This window comes from Parasteatoda tepidariorum, chromosome 8, assembly GCF_982258835.1.
Source record: "Parasteatoda tepidariorum strain Cologne lab strain chromosome 8, Ptep-v5.0, whole genome shotgun sequence".
Classification (NCBI taxonomy): domain Eukaryota; kingdom Metazoa; phylum Arthropoda; class Arachnida; order Araneae; family Theridiidae; genus Parasteatoda; species Parasteatoda tepidariorum.
The window spans coordinates 16,153,732-16,172,500 of NC_141762.1; the positions used below are offsets into that span (position 1 = coordinate 16,153,732).

At 29.1% G+C, this 18,769-nt stretch overlaps 1 protein-coding gene across 1 annotated transcript in view; it reads right to left on the minus strand.

The window, feature by feature from the left end:
* The window catches only part of LOC107454209 (bicaudal D-related protein homolog), an 86,324-nt gene that overhangs the window by 20,070 nt on the left and 47,485 nt on the right, over positions 1–18,769 (minus strand). The window contains exons 2-3 of the mRNA XM_043042467.2: positions 6,571–6,786; positions 12–128 (exon numbers count right to left, since the gene is read on the minus strand). Coding sequence (XP_042898401.1) covers positions 12–128; positions 6,571–6,786 — 333 coding nt within the window. The remainder of the gene's footprint in view (positions 1–11; positions 129–6,570; positions 6,787–18,769) is intronic.

Sequence of the window (18,769 nt, forward strand, 5' to 3'; positions counted from 1 at the left end):
ATAATAATTACTTCTTCTCGCAAACCCTCCAGTTGTGACACATGGTCGTGTAAGTTTGATTTGCGAACATTGAACTGTTCTCTCAGCGTTTGAAGTTGAGCTTGCAATTGCTCTTCCGTCCGAGCAGCCTTTAATTATAAAATAATTTCAAGAATTAGTGAATCATATTATATTAATATTCATCTAGTAATATACTTTAGTACATATAGTATAATAAAATTGTTCACATACAAATGGCTTATTAAAAACTTTACAATTGGAATATCTGCTTTAGGGTCATTTCTTATAAAGCAAACGTTTATCTAACTGGGACACAGAAACATGTGACAAAAGTCATGGGATATAGCAGTATGCAAATATGCAGGTGGCAGTAGTATCTAGTACAAAATGTATATACGGGTACTGCTGAAGCAGGACTTTTATTTGTGTTCAAGTTTATTCATCTGAGAATGTTTCTGACGTTATTATGACCGTAAGACGAGAATTAACAAACTTTGAACGTGGAATGGTTTTGGAGCTAGTCGCATGGAACATCCCATTTCAATAATTGTAAGGGAATTCAACATTCCCGTATCTACAGTGTCAAGAGTGTGCCAAGAATACCTAATTTTAGGCATAATCTACCACCTTGGACACCGTAGTGGCTGACCGCCTGCACTTAATGACCGAGACCATCAACGTGTGCGTAGAATTGTCAGTATTAACAGACAAGAAACATTGTGTGAAATCACAACAAGCATCAATGTAGAACAATAAATGGACTTGTCCGTTAGGACAGAGTAGCGAAATTTGATTGTAATGGGATATGGCAGTAGAAGGCAGACTCAAGTGCCTTTACTAACAGTAAGACTTCACGTCCAACTCCTCTATTGGGCTCGTGACCATATTGGCTGGACCTTAGACCATTGGAAAACTGTAGATTGGTCAGGTGAGTCACGATTTAAGTTAGTCAGATCTGATGGGAGAATAAGAGTGTGGCGCTGACCCCCAAAACTATGCACCTAAACTGTCAACAAGCAATTTAGTGGTGGCTCCAAAACGGTGTAGACTGCCTTTTTATGGCATGGACTGGGCCCTAAGATCCTTGGAGACCACTTGCCAGGCAGGTGGCCGAGTGGTTAGAGTGCCTGACTGTGAAACCAATAGTGGCGGGTTCGAATCCCACTCAGGGCATGGATGTTTCTTTCTGTGTTGTTCTCTGTAGAGTGAACGTGGGTCACTCTATGAACGGGTATCTGTGACATATGTAATGTTGCTCGCTTCCGTGATTAAGGTTCACAGGTGCCCACCGAGTAATGTTAAAGAGCAGCACTGCCGACATCTTCCAAGGCAAATGAACGAGAGTTCAGTGCTTGCCGTTTAAAAAAAATATATTAGGCTCCAACTGTAATTTTTAATGTGGCATATGGTGACTGGGGGCCAGAAATTTTTTGACCTTATTAAAATATATTTTCTTTTAGATAAAGAACAATATCAAATCTTTTTTTGCCTGAAAGTTTTTTATTTTTATTCTAAAGCTAGGTAGAGTATTTTCCTGGCAATTTACGTTATTTTCTCGCAGTACTTTACTACAAGTATCTAAATTGAGAAAACTTCTGAAATAAGAAGCAATAACGAAATAATCCATTTTTAATAACTCTTAAATCAGCGTAAACTTTTCCTTGAATTCTTCGAAAAATCTTTCATCTGTAATTAAAAGCACACGCGTTCAAGCGTCACATTTTGCAATAAACTGTAGTGTTGGATTAATCAGTTGATCCAACCATAAATCAGCCATTTTTTATCTACTGCTCAAAAGCGAAAAGTAATGTTTAAAAATAGAGTTGTTTTTATCGTGATTTTGAATAATTCGAGAAGATAATAGATTTCTTTTCCCCTTAAAAGTCGACGCACCAAAATGGTTTTTGAGAGAAACGCAAAAGTTTTATTTGAGTGAAGTGTTTATTCAGTTATTGTTTTGTTTGACATCTGTCGTCTCTTAATATTTCGAGCTTTCATGTTTTCTGATAGAAAATATGTTAAAATGAGCTTTTGAATTTAGAAAAACTAAAAATCCACCGCTACGGAACAGTTTACAATAAAAAGTTGCGATAGCCTTGCTTAATTAAAAATTAAAACAACTATATATTGCTGTAGAACAGTTTGTAATAAAATGAATGTTTTTACTTTTTCAAAAATAATAACTTCATCAATTTATTGTAAGCTACCCAGCATTTCAAAGCTCATTTTAAAATTGTTCTAAAGGCAGATATGAACAAAGAAATTTTCTATATTTTGACATTATAGAAAGATGGGTCTGAGAAAAATCTTAAATTAAAAACCAAAAAGCCAAAAACTAAACCAAGAGCCAGAGAAAAACACATGAAGCCAGGAATATCCCCTGAAGCCCTTTAAATTAACCCTTAAACTGTTTAAAATACTAAAGAATTACTTAAGAATAAAAAAAAATGTTGAAAATATATTTTAAAAAAATGTTACAGAAAATTCTTTTGACGGTTGTAGTTTGTACTGCAAGTTACTGATTTATTTGTGTCTTTCTCAGAGTACCAAATTGTAATAATTTAATTTTGCAAGTTCTGTTTATGGCAATGGCTCAGTGCTAACAGTAAAATTTAATTTCCAGGGTTCTGTCCAGACATTTTGTGAAAGGTCCGTTTTTGTAAGATTGTGAAAAAATTACTCATAATTTGTGAATATAAAATAAACATTAAGTCACATTCTTTCAATCAGGATTCTGCTTTTGTGAATTTGTGCAAATAGGGTCCTGCTATTGCGAAAAACTTTTTCAATGAGTTTTTAAATTGTAAAGAGATACAAGATTATGCTCAACACTAAAATTATAATAATAAGAAAATTAAATTTTAAAAAATAAACAGCAATTGCGCCTACTAAATTAGAGATGCAACATACAAATATTTAGTATTTTGCCTATACTGCTGAACGCAGAATATTCATTTCGGATTAATAAAGGAAGAAGCGTCTGCTGAAGACAAAACTTAATTCGTTTACATCTATCTTTCTTCCCCCCACTCCCCTAGGAAGGGTTTATTCGATTAACAAAACAATGAAGATAAACAAATTTGTTAAGGGTTCGATTAACAGATAAATTATTTTGTGAACGGTCCGTTTTAAAGTTAAAATATTTTGTGAAGGGTCAGTTCTTATGAAAAGATATTTTGTGGAAGGTCTGTTAACGGACCCAAATTTCTTCTAAACAGACCCCTGATTTTGAATGAATTTTTACAAATAAATGGGAGGGACTCCTTATTTAAAAAAAGAATATTAACGGATATGAATTAAAGATTCTAATCCCGTTGATCTGATATAATATTAGGAACAGTAACAAATTTTGTTTTCCAATTAAATAATGGTGAACGTTAACTTTATAGGTAAATGAAATTTTGTAAGTTTTCAATTTTCTTTTTATTTGTCATAAATTATTGTTTGCTTTTTATTCCTTCAACTGTGTTTAGAGTAATTTACGTAAAATATATTTATTTAATTTATATTACTTTTATTGTAAGAAAAATTTAGCAATTCATGTGTAATCCGTATTAGTATTTTTAACTAGGATCTCAAAACATCCTGAATTTTTACGAATATATGTTACTGCCGGCTCATATAATACGAGTTTATGTGGTCCTCTACCCGAAAATGATTGTGTCTCTCTCTAAGTTAGCATCTCTGGGCTAATAAAAGATGTAACCGTAGCGAATATTACGAACTTTAAATTAAAGGTTAAGAGCAGGAACGCTTGGAACAAGATAGTTCAGCAAGCCAAGGCCCACAGTTAGTTATAGGGTCACTAAAAAAAGTTTAGTCAATAATTTTTTTGTACATATTTCCCCCCCTAAATTAATTATAAATTAGAAAGTGTGCTTAGACGATTTTGAATTTTCATGAATAGTCCGAGGACAAATTTTGCAATTAAAAAAACTTAAGGCGAAATTTACTTAGGGCATGCTTTTGAAACTTTACCTTTTAGTGAAATAATTTAAAATGTCATTTTCTAATGATTGATATTTTATGTTGTAACTTATAACCGTAAATTATTAAAATGCTAAATATAACAATACTTTTCACTTATTTTGACCTAAATTAATACAAAATAATGAAAAAAAGTACGAATTTTAATGTTTAATGAAAATTTTGCGTTAAATGCTTACGGCTTTTACTAAGACATTAAATATTTTTTTTTATCCAGAATTATGATAGAGAAACAAAATCACAAATTATAGTTTTTTTTCTTCAGATTCTCTTGAATTTTGTACTTAAGAAGTATAAGCAAAATTTTACAGTTTTGTTTCATATTAAACCTGTTTCCCTCACGCAGTTATATTTCTCAGGTTTTAAGTTAAATGATATTTTAGGATAAAAGTGTCTTATCAAGGAAATAAATTACTCAAATTTAAAGATTTAACTTTAAATAAAGCAATATTTTAACTACAAAAAACCATATAACTATTTAGAAATACAAAGATATCCATTTTAAATTTGTAAATGACTATTATAACGGTAAAGAAATTATATTTCTCAGTGGTCTCCGACTCCGGGGCCATCCCCCAAGGAACAATAAATTATTTCCATCTTATTTACTGTAGCGCATTTCTCTCGGGTTTGTACGACTTTCCATGGACTAGACGTTTAAGATTTATTTTGATGGCATTTATAATTACAAATAAATTTAAATCATCAAATCAAAACAATCTGAAATATAAATAATTTGAAATATAAATAATCTAAAACATAAACAATCTACAATATAAAAAATCTAAAATATAAAAAAATAAAGTAAAATATAAGAAGCATAAAATATAAAAAATACAAAATATGAGAAATATGAAATAAAAAAAATCTAAAATATAAACAAATAGAAATATAAACACTTTAAAATATAAACAATTAACGTCTCTCCCTTCCCTCAGCGACCTTCAACGAGTCTAACACAAAACATTTTTGGAGATTTTCCTCTTGACTGTAGTTGATCCCAAAAAGAGAATGTTCTAATAGGAATTTAATTTATCTTTTAATTTAAATTTGTTAAATCAAAACAGGTTACTTGAACTATAATAACATTTAAATTTTGTTTCTTAAACTAAAAAAGAAAAAAAAATCAGAAGTTTCTTTTATTTATTTTTATTTAAGAAAATGCCAAACAGGAGAATGGGTAGTAAAAGGTCATTAGATGGAGAAATCGCCAGCGGGGTGCGGTAAAACCAGGGCTAAAGAGAATAGAAGGGCTAGTTCACTCCGCTCTTAGAACTGAAGCTACGATTTCCCTCCTCATGACGTCACTGTGTCCACAGATCTCGGAAGATCGCACGCAAAGATATTATGATAACTTTGCATCTTTCTCTTTGTAAAAATAAGTTAGACTTTTTCTGGTTATTAGCTTTCAAACTTTACGTAATTAACACATTATTTCCATTCATAAACATAGTTTAAAAAAACTTTCTTGGCCAGTATATTAAAAAAATACCATTTTAAACTTATAAAAATATTTTACTAGTTGGCGAAAATGACACTATAAATACTTTATTTTAAAAAGTTCAGTTTTAACTTTAATTATTAAGAAAAATGAAAGCATATATCGACACTTTTTTATCTACATATTCTTTTATAACAATAAGTTGAGTTAAATTTAGAATCCCCGATTTTGAAATATGCCGTCAATAGCAATTTTTTCATACCTTATCATTAAGAAACATCAACCTTAAACGATAATTTCTGAAACAAAATAATAATTTAGGTTCATAATGATATTAGAAATTTTACAATGGTTTATAGATATTTAAATTTACGATGGTATAATTTGTAGATATTTAAATTTAAGAGAGTATAATTTTTTAAAAAAAAATCATAAATATTAAGAATAACTACATTAAAAAATATGTTATGAAATTAGGAGAATTCCAACGATATACTATATATTTTATTTATACTTTTTATTCACATTTTAATTTTCTTTGACTTTATCCATTTTTTCACCTGCGTTTCTTTTTGAAGTAACGAGGCGGTTTCTATTTAGATAATGAATTTTTATAAAAGTTCTTAATGACAGAATAAACGTATTGCTGTTTTATATTAACTGCGTCATTTCGAAATCCATTCTTTGCATAGTTTTTAATTTACTTTAGGGAACACGCGGAAATTATATTTTTTCCTTTTTTTCTATCATTTTTTCAAGTTGCAATCGCGCAAACTGGCATTTCGATATTAGTTTGAAATTCTTGTAAATTCACTGCAAAAACTGAGGAAAGTCATTATAGAAAATAACAAATGTCTTAGAATATGTCGCAAAAAGAAATGCTCCAATATTAGTTAGAGCTAGTAAGGCCGAAAGCTCCGTTCTTGAAGTAAAAGTGCGCGCTTTGCGCCAAAGTGACGTCACTAGAGAAAATGGGAGGATTGGCGCGGCGAGAGCTACTTCAAAGGAGTGAACCAGCCCTTCTATTCTCTTTAGCCCTGGGTAAAACTATCAAACGTTGACCGGTGCGCAATGATAAAAAGATTGGGGAGCACTGCTATATTTGAACTGAACCCTTATATATATATCTTTAATTGACTTACTTGCTTAACCTGGGCGGTTAACCTGTGATTCTGTTCTGTAAGCTCTTGCAGTAACTGAGATTTTTCTTTCTCTGTAGTCCTCTGTAAAGTGTTCTGCTCTTCTAATTCTTTTCTAAGCTCTTCTATATCACTTTGCAGTTCGAGTATTCTGCTGTCGTAATCTCCCACAAGAGAGTCGAGCTTTCTTCTCAGTCCATGCTTCTCTTGCTCAAGAATCTAAACATATAAAAAAGTAACATTAACTTCTTAAACAAAACATTTTTTCATTTTTCTTGATAGTTACATCATTTAAAAGAATGCTATATGTCAAATTTGAGCGAAATCGATCAATATTTCCTGAGAAATACAATTTTAAAAAAGTCGTCTATTTAAAATTTGATTTCTCAGGAATTATTCCATCGATTTATTTCTAATTTTATCGTATAAAATTTTATTAAAGTGGAGATTACAAAATTTCTATTTAACTTTCAATCAAGAGTACTCATTATTGTCATCTCTTAAGACTAACGTATTTAGAGCTTTTATTTCTTGTTGACCTTATTTAATATGGATTAATTTATTTGTTTCATTTAAATTGTTAATTATAAAAAAAAAACATTATTAACATAAAAGCTTTGAAGAGAGACTTTGCGCTACTTAATTTTTTTTTACGATTTGAAGTAATATATAATACCACCGAAATGAAAACAATAGAAATAAATCACGTTATTTATCAAATGGATAAAACTTAAATTAGTATTGCAACAGCAATATTGAAAATCAATTCATATGCAGAAATAAAAGAGAAAACAAAGAAAAAAATGAAAGAGAAGGAGCCTAGTAGTTGGAACAGGAACTCATGTTTATATAAATAAGCTTTCTAAGAAATTGCTAAGTTGCAAGCAAAACGTTATTGCCATTTGTTTTGGGGATAAGTAATCAACAAATCGAGAATTTACTAGCAGATATGTTTTGTGTTAGACCATTTTTAGTGCATTTACTTGATTAAAAAAACTGCCTTCACTTCAAAAATATGCAGTTTGGAAATAACATTCGACATGTTTCAAGCGCTCAAAAATCGGCGAACATTTTCAAGACTTGCCATTTCCAAGTAATATCTCACCGCTTCAGTTTTTTGGGATTATTTATAAGTATATTTAATTATCATATGTTTTGCAACTTTATCTCTCGTATAAGTGTAGTATTTTACACTAATAAATTTTTGTTGAGATTTTCGATAAAACTATTTTTATTTTCATGGGGTATGGGGTTGTTCAAGAATATAAGGATGACATATTCTTTTTATTTAAGTGCTTCTATAGCAGTCTGTATATTTAAGAAAATTCCTTGAAAAATGTACTGAAATTCATAAAAATGGCAGACACCACTAATACTTAATCAGTATGTTGTGTGGACATTAACAATCTTTGAATACATTCATATAAAATCAGTTTTTTTCCTTAAAAAAAACCCAACAGAGATAAATATGAATGCAACATTAGTTTAAATCTTCTTATTTTACATAGAAAATTTCTCCGCCTTCAAAATTTAATAAGTCCACTTTTTGTCATCACATTCTTAAATTTCAAACTGATTTCGAATTTAAACTTAGAAAGTCCGAACATAAATCAACGAAACTCGGTTTTTTCACCAACAAGAACAATTTAAACTCAATTGGAGAGCTCAGAGTCGTTGCTACGATACTGTGCTCTTTTTTGCTGTTGCTAATATTACATATGCATTACTACTTATATTAAAAGTGTAAACGTTTATTATCTTTACGCAAGAAATCTTTTCCAAAATGACATGTAAATTAATTATGTCAAGCTAAATAAATAGTAGTTCAATTGGAGCTCTTTGAAACTGAAGTATTATCGATGACTTATTATAAAACTGATGGTGCAGCATCCAGTTAATTTCACCCTCTCACTTTTTGCATGTCTCGAAACTGAGTGTTCTTAAAGTAACTTTATCATCAATTTTTAAAAATGTATGTTTCAAAGAAAGTAGAAGATAATATTTATTATTTTTTTGCTTTCAAAGTTATCTCTCCATTAAATGAGGCATAACAGAAGCCCTTTGCAGTGCATCCGATCAACATTAGTCAGGCTTCAAGGGATGAGATTTTCCTCGACGGCAACGTTTATTTCTTATTTTTTTATTTTCCTTGCCGGAAATGATAATCTTATTAGGCTAGTTGTGTCAGTTATTTTTATCCTGTGAACAATATCCATATCAACAGAATTAACACATTTATAACACAAATATTTTTTTAAATGGATTTCAGTAATACAATAAAAACTAATCATTTCCATTTTGAACTTTACAGTTTAAATTTATAAATGTTACCGTGAATGACCGATATCAAGAGAATGTCGACTTTCACCGGTGAATGTCAGCCGCATGGTCGCTTTGGTGAATGCCCGGAATATTTGTTATATCCGATTTGATATTAATTTATTCGTTGATATTATTATATTTATTATATATTTTAATATCTGCTGAGGATAGATTAGTAGAACCATCAGTGTTCGGAGTACCGGTTAAATACATACTGGGCAGTTTCACTTGACCTTAAGAGAACATTGATGTAGGGCATACCGGGCAGTGGCACTTCACTAGACCTAGTATATTTTTCAGACTTTTACCGAAGCGAGTGTGTGATTTTCAACATTTTATATATATATATATATATATATATATATATATATATATATATATATATATATATATATATATATATATATATATATATATATATATATATATATATATATATATAGAATATTCTAGATATAGAAGAGTCGACACTTATAACGGCCTCTGTTGTCCAAATGAAAACAGACGTTAAAACGTGATATATCATCGTGCATGGAGATTCAAAAATTCACCAATCTTTACGAATCTTTACTTGCTGAAAATACGGGACAAAGTTCAGTAAAATCCCATTATTTCCTTTGATTATAATTTTAATGTAAAATAATTCATGTTTCGCCAATTTCTTGCTCAGGAGGTCACGCCCACAATCACCATACAACTATAAGAACCTATGGGTATGAATCCTCATTCAAAGGAAATTCTATATGCATAGCAATCAAGTGCGCCATAACATTAAAATTTCATTTAAACTTTTGATACTGATGAATTAATGTCAATAATATAATTTTTGTATTATAGTTGTTTTCGAAGGGTTTTTTTTTGGGGGGGGAGAGCAAAAAATGAAATTATATTTTGGTGTTTAAATCGGAATGAATGGTTTAGATCGGACGTTACAATGAGTGTTGAATTAAGTCTGGATGCATGGAACTGCAAAATAGACTATCGGTCTGTATATTTTATTTTTTAATCGGCGTTGAGCAGTGTTGTAATTTTAAAACCAATCTAGAAGACAAGGAATTTCCTGAATCAAGCATTGGGACGAACTAGTCTACATGAAAGGCTTTTTGATGGAAATAACCAACATTTGTGTTGCATGGAGAAAGAAACTTTAAAAAAAAAAATCCATGGTTAGCCCGACGGTGAGGAGATTTTAAACCATGATCAGTCTTCCGCTGAGGATTTTTTACGTCAGCATTGTGGTTGGTTATCGATCGTTATAATAAAAAAAAATTCAAAATAAAAAGTAATATTTTTAAAAACCACGTTTTAGTAGTGGAGAATAATAATTAAGAAAAAAATTGAAAAACGAAAAACGTGGGGAGCATGAAATACATAACAGTAATGTTATATTAGTGTGTATGTGTGCTCTTGAGAATATGTGTATGTATATCAGTAATTGTAATTGTATCTGAATGTGGATGTGGAATATGCTTTTGTATATGCATATGAATGTGGCTGTGCATGTGTATGAGTAAGAAAATGAGTATATGTATGTGTATATGTACTGTTATGTATTTCATGCGCCCCACGTTTTTCGTTTTTCAATTTTTTTCTTAATTATTATTCTCCACTACTAAAACGTGGTTTTTAAAAATATTACTTTTTATTTTGAATTTTTTTATTTTAAACTATGATTTTTTTAATTTTTATTTTATATTTTTAAAAAATTATTATTTTTTAAAAAATTATTATTTTTTAATTATTATTCTTCACTGCAAAAAACGTGGTTTTTAAAAATATATATTTTTATTTAGATTAGTTTTCCTAGTCAAGAGTAGTCAAGACTACTACAAGACCACTACTAAAGTAATAGAACTTTTATTTTAAATTAGGGATACAAAAATCTTTATAGAAAATCAATACCTTTACGACTTTCAATAGTTTTATGCTGATGACAACTAAAACAATCTGGAAATGAATGAGGAAAAACTGGATCCTACCACGTGATTTTTCAGCCAATAAAAATACTCCGACAACAAAAATCTTTTCACCTGACACGTAATAATTTGAAATAATGGAATCGACAACAAAAGACAATCTCGAAAAAAATTTTTTTTTTAAATTTTAATTTTATTTTACTTTGCATGTCTTTTTTCTCTTCATTTTCATGCATTGTCATCCAATTCTGAACTGTGTGCTAAATTTGAAGTTTGTAGCTGGTCGGGAAGTTAGTTTAAAATCGATTATAAAATTCCACCCGGACAGACATACACGAAGGCAAGTTTATATAAACGTGGTAAAAAGGGCACTATTATCAGGTAAACAAGTAAAGAGCATAGCTAAACTATGTAGCTATGCAAGGAATTTAACTATTAGCATTTGTCTATGGAGACGCCAAAAAATGTATAAAAGAAAAAAAAACATAAATTTTAGCCAAAAATTATTTTAATTTTTTGAATATCTACAGTGCATTTTTTCTAGCACTTAAATACATTATCGCTAGTAAAATAAATAACAGCATTAAAAAAATTGTTTTTCGAAGAAATTGTCCCCTTTAAGTTGACTTCAGTTCAAAGAGCTAAAGTGAAGGAAATAAAATAGATAAAATGAAAACTTATCAAGATGTGAATAAGCTGCAAAAACTTCTATCACTGTTTTGTGGTAGAGTTGCTTTTAACTATTACAGATGTGATTCACTATTTAGTAACAGTAACGGAAGGATGGGTTCACGATTTCCCGTGGGTACTTTTATAGAGGGTACTCCCAAAATAAAAGTCAGATCATGCTACAAAAAATGACAGTTTTATCTTTTCCTATTAAAACGACAGCAAGATGCATTTCATATGAGTATCAAAATAGAGTGCTGTTTATGAAAAGACTATACGATTGCCAACTCCCAATTCAATTTTTTAAAAAAAACCTTTATTTATTGGAAGTATTTCGTACATTACGAACTTCAACGGAAAAAGTTTGATCCTCACTCAATATTTTAAACTGAGTTAACAATATTGAAAAAAAAATAATAATTTCATTAATCATATAAGTATTAAAACATATTCGCACTACACTTTACCCTTCTAAACAGTAAATAATATTTTAGTTTGATAGAAAGCAGGAAAAATATTTAAAAAATCATGAATATTCATAAAATGCCACGTCATTAAAGGGAAGGGGAAAAAAATCAATTTTGTGATACCCGTATTTAAAGTACATGCTTCAAAGAAAAAGGTTTGATCTTCACTCAATTCAGTCAAACTGAGTTAACTATCTTGAAGAAAAAAAAGCTGACTTAATTATATAACTGTTAAAACATATTTATACAACACTTTTTCCATCAAAACGGTGAATAATATTTTTGTTTAAGATGGAGGAAATAATATTTTGAAAAAAAAAAATTTATATTCATATAAAGCCACGTCATTAAAGGGAGAAGAAAAATAAGTTTTGTGAGACTCATATTTAAAACCTAAAATCAACGTTAGGAAGTAAATATACCAACACCATTACTGTAATATAACAGCTAGAGTGGGCTAAGGCAATGTTTACATTCAGCATTTTAAATATTAAAATTGTCGAAACACATTTGCCTATTACTTTTCTCAGAGTGACGAATATCAATTTGTATGAAGCAGCGGAAATATAAGTTCATATCATTAATATTCATATAAAAGTCGAGGCATGAGAAGACAAAAACTGTTATACAAAAAAAATTTGTATACCTCTAAAATATAAAAATCACGTTTGAATATTTTATTTCGTGACTAAATTAATACCATCTTCTAAATATGACAGCCGAAGTAAAAAAAGGAAAAGTAAAAAGTGGGCGTATTTTTTCGTGGCTGAGTACCCCCGCCAACAAACATCTGTCCCCACATTTCCGGAACTCATGTAAGTCAGGTTTTTCTTTTGTTCCATGTTATGCCGCCACTTACAAAATTACTTTTCCCTTGTACATTTTCAGTCACGGAAAGATGGAGTCTGACAAAAGAAAATCTATTTTTTCACTGATCCTTGGTTGAGTTGAGAGGTGTTCCTCCTGAGGAGAATGAAAGAAGATGCAGATGATGTTCATTGCCACACCTTTTGCTTCGTTTGCTACCCCCAGTCTTTCACTGTTAAACACCTAAGTGATAATATCGCAGACAGGATATCATAAAATATTTCTGCGACGGCTAAAAAAATACCGTAGCGAGGTGTATGACAATTTTTTTTTTTGAAGGTGATGCATAAATTATTTAAACCTATATCCTAATGTTATGTGAAATTTACTACATTAATATTTTCTGTAAATAAAATTGATGCGCCCTCCCGTCAAATTTCATGCAACTTACAAGCCACTGCTGAATAAATATTTAAATCCCAAAATGTGACACTTTAACTCATATTCTATACAAATACGAAGGATTGAAATTTGAAATTAGAAAAAGTTTCCCAAAATCCTCTAATTAAAGAATCGCTTAGCTCCTAAAATTTTGTTCTTATTATTAATTTTAAATATTTTTTTGATGATATGAAACAACTCAAGCCACTAGAGAAATTTTGCATAGAGTTCATCTAACCCTTAGCTACATTGCGATTTATTGAGAAATTTTCACGCCTGCGTTGGGAAACTCAAATAAAGTTAGGGGAAAAACGTAACGCTTTTCAAAATCTGCCTACTTAAAAAAAAAAAAAAAAAAAAAAAAAAAAAAAAAAAAAAAAAAAACATTGTTACATGTTAACTATTATGTAATATTATTTATATATTAATCATCGCGTAATAATAGAGTGAAAATTGAAAGCAAACTTTAACTTTTAAACATTTTAATGCAATAATTGACTATTAAACACTTTAGCACATTTAAATCCCAATATGTGCATTAATACATCATGTTTCATAAAAAAAAATTTTTTTTTAAAAAAAACCGGAGGTTTGAAGTGGAGAGATAGAAAATTATTCTAAACGATTTTGTATTTCCGAATCGCTAGCTCATAAAATGTTGTTCTCTTTGTTATGTTGAATGCTTCTATTTTTTAATAAAACAAGATACACTTTATAGCTATATAATGATAGTGCAAAAACTGTAAGCTAACATTTAAATGTTTAGTGTATAAGTAATTAAATATACCTGTTGTGCAATAATATAACTGTTGAAATTTAATTGTTGTGCAAAAACTCAAATGCAATTTTATCAGATTTATAATAAGTAATTTTAATACAAATTTCGGTTCAGGGATAATTTGGTAAAATTTGATCAGAAAGTTATCGTCGTAAAAGTAAGTATCTGAGAAAAAAAAGTATTTTTAATGGAATTAAATTTACATTTAAGTAAATATGCGTCATTCGGCTTGAGTTTCAGTTTCTTTCAACAAATAGATATCGATAGTTTTAAATCATTTGTATTTTATTGATTCAGATGCGAGATAAGATTTAATTCCAAATTCAACATCATTTTGAAACCAGCAATGGATATCGCATTCATTGCTTCTTCTTTTGGGTGAGGATTTAATAGCATAAAAATATGCATATTTTTATGCAGATATTTTTATCTGCATAAGACAATGAAAAAAAAAGTGCACAGTCATAGAAAAAAAATGCTGTTTCAGCACAAAGAATTTAAAATGCAACTGAGATTTGCATTGATATACTATTATCCTATAGTCACATTTAGAATGTTCTTGAATTCTTCGAAAATGTTGAAACACTACTCTATTTTTTATTAAATTTCAGATCTATAATATTATATTTCCAATACCCTAACTGGATAATACTCTTAATATACCTAACTGAACATTACATCAGCAATTTTATTTTGTTACATTTTATATTTCATTTCATCATTTTTATTTTTAACTTTTTATAATTAAGTAATGAAATATCATTTGAATAAATAAAATTTTTATTTGCGTTTCAAATTAAGAATTTAATAAAAGTAGTTTCAAAATAAGAATAAAATGTATGCATTTTTTATAGAAAAAAATTTTAACTTTTAAATTTTTTTAAAATAATTTTAAACTTAATTAAGAATGTTAACAATTATAAAATAGTTTGCATAATAATTAAGCATAACTCTCCAAAAAATATATGGGGGCCCATATCCCTACTGCCAGTTTAAATCTTTCTTGAATAATGTCAAATCAAAACATACATATATGAATCTCTAACTATATTTCCACCATAAATTGTATGAATCAGAATAAATACAAAAATAGATACGTTAACTTGCCTTTTTAAGTTAAAACACTTTGTCCTTCAGTTGTCTTAAGCAAATGGAAACATTACAATAAAATAACATGTCTTTTAAAGTTATTTATTAAATGTATTTATATTTTCTTTCAATGATATATGAGGCGGGGTTTTATTCCTTTTATTCCTGAAGTCTCAGACGAAAATTTTAAGTAGGACGAAAAGGATCGATTCTCGGGGTGTGGACTTTTTGATATAATCTTCGGAGGAAAAGATAAGGGTGTGGTCAATTTTATCATTCTGGACGACTAAGATATCAATAGAAAATTTTATTCTTCACGAAAGGAATAAAAAAATATTAAAATTGAGGGAGAATCAGAGATGCAGCAAGATGCCTGATATTTGTATCATCTACAATTCAAACTTACAATAAAAGAATGGGCTGTATCTTTTTTCTCCACTTCAAGAAAACATTATAATTTATTTTCCCTATCCTTTTTTCTTTGATTAGGCTTAAAATTCAAGGAAAATGAAACTGACTGTTTAATGACATAAATCCGCCACAAAAAAGAAGAAAAAAAAATTCTATAGGAAGCCACTTTCGACCCCATCGGGACATATATGTCCCGAAGATGTTTCCAAAAACCCTTATAAGCTAAATAAGCCTGAATTTCTGTACGAACGTATGAACAATTGGTTTTCTGTGGTATCATTAACATTTTATTTTAATTAGCAGAATACTGTTATTTTTTATTTTATTTGATCTATTAAATTCGCAATTTGTAAAACTGGCTATCAAATCAAAAAAACTGGTTTTGAAAGGGTTAACAGATTTCATTCGAGAAAATACGACGTTTTAATTATTAACTATTAAAAAAACGAATGCTGGAATAATAAAATAAATAAGTAAATGGGTATTTTAGATCTAAGTGTACTAAAAAGTGGACTCTCTCTATATTTGAAAAGAATTCTTACACTTCAAAATATTAAAAAGAAATTGAACATCAAAAGAATTGCACGAAAATAAATACATTTTGATAAAAATCACTTTACGTTGATTACAAATTAATATCTATACATCCTATTGCGCGATAGTTTCAGGTTTTTTTTTTAATTTCTAAAGCACTCAGAGAAAAATTTAAGTAATTGAAATTAAAAAAAAAAAAAGGTTTAAACCTTATGCATTAAAAATAAACCCAGAAGCAAATGTTCAATTATTCTGATTAACTGCATAATTTAAACATTTGTTTCTGCTGATTTTTAGGAGAACGTAAGAGAATTTAGTTGTTTCCCATGCCGTGAATAAACCGTTTAATTCATTAGTAAACGAAAGGCAAGTGGTTTAAATATCACTTCAACGGTAATCCAGGAATGAAAGGGTAAATATAATTTTGTTTTTAAGAGATCGAACCTGTCGTTTTTCTGGAGTTCCAAAACACATAAGCAAAAGTTGACGCGCTATTAAACCATTCGACCATATCTAGGTTGCGGGAATCATCTGGCAAAGGTATCGTTATGGTTCATGATCATAATTCAGAGATATATTTTGAGTTGGCAGCTACTAGGAAAATTGCGGTTGTTTTTGGACTTTTGTGACAAGTTTGGGAACAACATTTTCCGCATAGCTTATAGCTAAATATGTATTTTTTTTAAATGATTCATATTGCCATGAAATTATTTTTGGACTTTAAAAGAACTTCTTTAAAAATTAGAATACAAAAAAAATTCTTTCAAAAATTTGAATATTGCGTAATTTTTTTTCTTATCTGAAACATTAAAGGAGAGTACTATTATGTGAAATATCATATAATAGGAGGAGTTAAAAAATCTATTCTTATAAGCTGATTTTAAATAAATTGAGTTCTTGTGGTATTTAGAGCGGTTCTCAGAAGCGATGTAATAATATCTGAAAATATTTTACATTGAAGATGGAAAATATTTTAAGGTAAAGATTTAAAATGTTTTAAAGTAAAGATGCAAAATATTTCAAAGGGAAAATACAAAGTATTTTAATGTGAAGGTATGGAATATTTTAAACTCAAGGCGTAAAATATTTTAAATTGGTGGTGTGAAATATTTTAAATAGAAGATTGTGAATTAAAGAGCTAAAATATTTTAAATAGAAGAGGTAAAATAATTCAAATTGAAGATGTAACTTATTTTAAATTGAAAAAGTATTATATTTTAAATCGATATTCAAATTACAGAATCAATCTTGTCAAACGATCAATCAAACTTATCGATGCCTTAAAACAATGTTTTAAATTGATTTGCTTTACATTAATTTTGTTTTCATTAGCTTTTCACACTCACAATAATACATGTCTTATTTACTTATATTTTAATTAGTATTAACAAAATAAAAAAATGATATTTATAGGAAAACAGAATTTAGTTCGTAACTTATTGACGCATTTTCGTTAAAATCTTGACAGTTTGTAGCCAAATATGTTTTCTCCCACTACAGAAGTACTAAGAATGTCACGCCGTCATCCACTTTAAGCTGTTAAATTTAAAAACTTGGAGAAATATTTTGATTTCGTACAGTTAAATAATAATAATAATAAGATATACCCTCGAGAAATCTAAATTTCTTTAAAAATGGCACTTTTTTGTCACTAAATTCCTAATCATGTCTGTGTTATTTAAGCAAAGATTTTATTTTATACTAGTGGGCTGCGCCCCCTGCTCGCTGACGGCTCGCTTTGCTCGCTACTAACTTAGATACATTGCAAATTCACAAAATTCTAAGAATTCAAAACAATCATTCAAATCCATATAACGACTTTTTTTTTTTAAATTTACATCTTTTGAGTAAATACTAAGTCAGTAAAATGAATTTGAATTCAAATAAATGACATGTAATTCGTTAAACCTATTAGTAATGTGCTATAGTATAAAATCTTAAGATAAAATTTCTAAAACTGATATCTCTTTAAAAAGGTTAAAATTTTGGCTATAATTAAGTCTATTAAAAGTTGAAATAAGTGAATTGCAATGGAAAAACCTGTATAAACAAAACATTGAATTTCGGAAGAAATCACATTTGGTGAGAATGCTCTCTCTTGAATAATAATAATAATACAATAATAAACTGACCTCAAATAAAACTCAAAGGACTTCGAATCAAATAATTTAGGAAACTACTATCACGTTTTATACAATAGGAAGATTTATTAACTAAACAATAAAATTACAGCATCGCAGTTCCAAAAAAGAAATATCACACTCACTCAAAAAAAAAAAAAAATAAATAAATAATAAATAAATAACAATTTACATTCTAAATAGTCGCCATAGCAACCACAAAACTCTTCTCATTACCATCTATAAACTGATATATAATAAATAAATTATTTAACAAAAAATACGATGCGCATAAGCACATAATATTTTACACTCTGGTTATTTCAGTTTCCGTTTTTAAAAGCGCTATATGTTGAGCCACCTCACCATGTGACATTCTTAGCCGCAATGATTGGTCGATTTTCTAGCGTTGCCATTCGGGGAGTTGTAATGAGGCTTTTTTTTATCGCCGTGTAAGAGAAATATATATATAGATTTTATACTTTATATTATAACAATCTTTGAACAGCCGACCCAATTTTGGGTTTAAGACTATTGATGTTCTACTCCAAAGCCTTGTAATTTTGAACCCAATGCAGAAATTTTTTGATGGAACTAACCGGCATTTGCGTGACATGGAGAGGAAGACCGCGAGAATCTCCCACGGTT